General features: G+C 50.1%; 1 protein-coding gene across 1 annotated transcript; it reads left to right on the forward strand.

Moving 5' to 3' along the window:
* Positions 1-137: 137 nt before the first annotated feature.
* On the forward strand, positions 138-1058 carry EAH_00068240 (hypothetical protein; the record flags this gene model as incomplete). The annotated part of the gene is made up of 4 exons (XM_013392289.1): positions 138-182; positions 305-425; positions 669-716; positions 959-1058. Coding segments are annotated over 4 exons (314 nt in total), but the record flags the coding sequence as incomplete, so codon positions are not given.
* Positions 1059-1533: the final 475 nt, after the last annotated feature.

Genomic DNA, 1533 nt, shown 5'->3' on the forward strand with positions numbered 1-1533 from the left:
TAGTGGAACGTGTGTGACAAGAAGCGGTGGGTTTTTGAGTATGGGTTGTGCTTAGGAGGAACCCAAAGTGGTATGTTGGGAGTAGGTTAGGAGGATTTGAGTGACCGATATTTGTTGGAGTGGATGCCTGTGCATAGGGCAAGACGAGCAGCTCATTTTGGAGGAGGAAGGTCAGGGGTTGTGTAGGTGGAGCAGCGTGTCATTTTGTGGTTGAGCAGGTATTTAGTGGTGCGTTTGAGGAAGCGATGCTCTGGTGTGCGTGCGCGGTAATGGAGGCTGGATACTGTTTGGTGGTTCATGCTAGGCTGTGTAGCGTTCAGCGTATATTGCCACACAGCTGGTGCGCATAAATGCAAGATCAAGCTTAGCGGCGTGCTAAACATTGCATTGGATTTGGCAGCTGGAGCGCTGTGCATTGCGTGGGGGTTGGGGGGAAGCTAAATGGGGGCAATATATTGTAGCAGATGTGACAACAAGCGGTGGAGTTTCGGTTTTGCATAGTGTTCCGGAATTACCCGAACTGGTATGTCATGAGTTGGTTAGGAGGATTTGAGTGGCCGACATTTGTTGGAGCGGATGCCTGTGCATAGGGCAGGACGGGCAGCTAATGTTGGAGGAAGGCCAGGGGTTGTGTAGGTGGAGCAGTGTGTCATTTTGTGCTTGAGCAGGTACTTAGTGGTGCTTTTGACGACGCGATGCGCTGCTGTGATTGCACGGTAACGGATGCTGGATACTGTTTGCTGGTTCATGCTAGGCTGTGTAGCGTTCAGCGTATATTTCTACTCAGCTGGTGCGGATAAATGCAAGATCAGGCTTAGCTGTGTGTCAAACACTGCATTGGATTTGGCAGCTGCAGCGCTGTGCATTGTGTGGGGGGTGGGGGGAAGCTAAATGGGGGTAATATAGTGTAACGTGTGTGACGAGAAGCGGTGGGTTTTACTTTAGGGGTTGTGATTAGGAAGGATCCCAAGTGGTATGTTGTGGGTTGGTTAGGAGGATTTGAGTGGCCGATATTTGTTGGAGTGGATGAATTCGCATACGACAAAATGGGCTGCTAATAATGGTGGAAGGTGAGGGGTTGTATATGTGGAGCAGTGTGTCATTCTGTGGTTGAGCAGGTATTTAGTGGTGCGTTCGAGGAAGCGATGCGCTGCTGTGATTGCACGTTAATGTAGGCTGGATTGTGTTTGGTGGTTCATGCTAGGCTGTTTAGCGTTCAGCGTATGTTGCCACGCAGCAAGTGCGCGTAAATGGAAGATCAAGCTTAGCTGTGTGTTAAACACTGCATTGGATTTGGCAGCGTCGGCGCTGTGCATTGATTGGGGCTGTGGGGACGCTAAATGGAGGCACTATAGTCTAAAGTGTGTGGCAAGATGCGCCGGGTTATGAGTATTGGTTGTGATAAGGAAGGAGCAGAAGTGGTATGTTGGGAGTTGGTTAGGAGGATTTGAGTGACCGATATTTGTTGGAGTGGATGCCTTTGCATAGGGCAAGACGGGCAGCTAATGTTGGAGGAAGGTCAGGGGTTGTGTA

The sequence above is a fragment of the Eimeria acervulina genome, genomic scaffold, assembly GCF_000499425.1.
Source record: "Eimeria acervulina Houghton genomic scaffold, Eah_scaff3184, whole genome shotgun sequence".
Taxonomy (NCBI): Eukaryota; Apicomplexa; class Conoidasida; order Eucoccidiorida; family Eimeriidae; genus Eimeria; species Eimeria acervulina.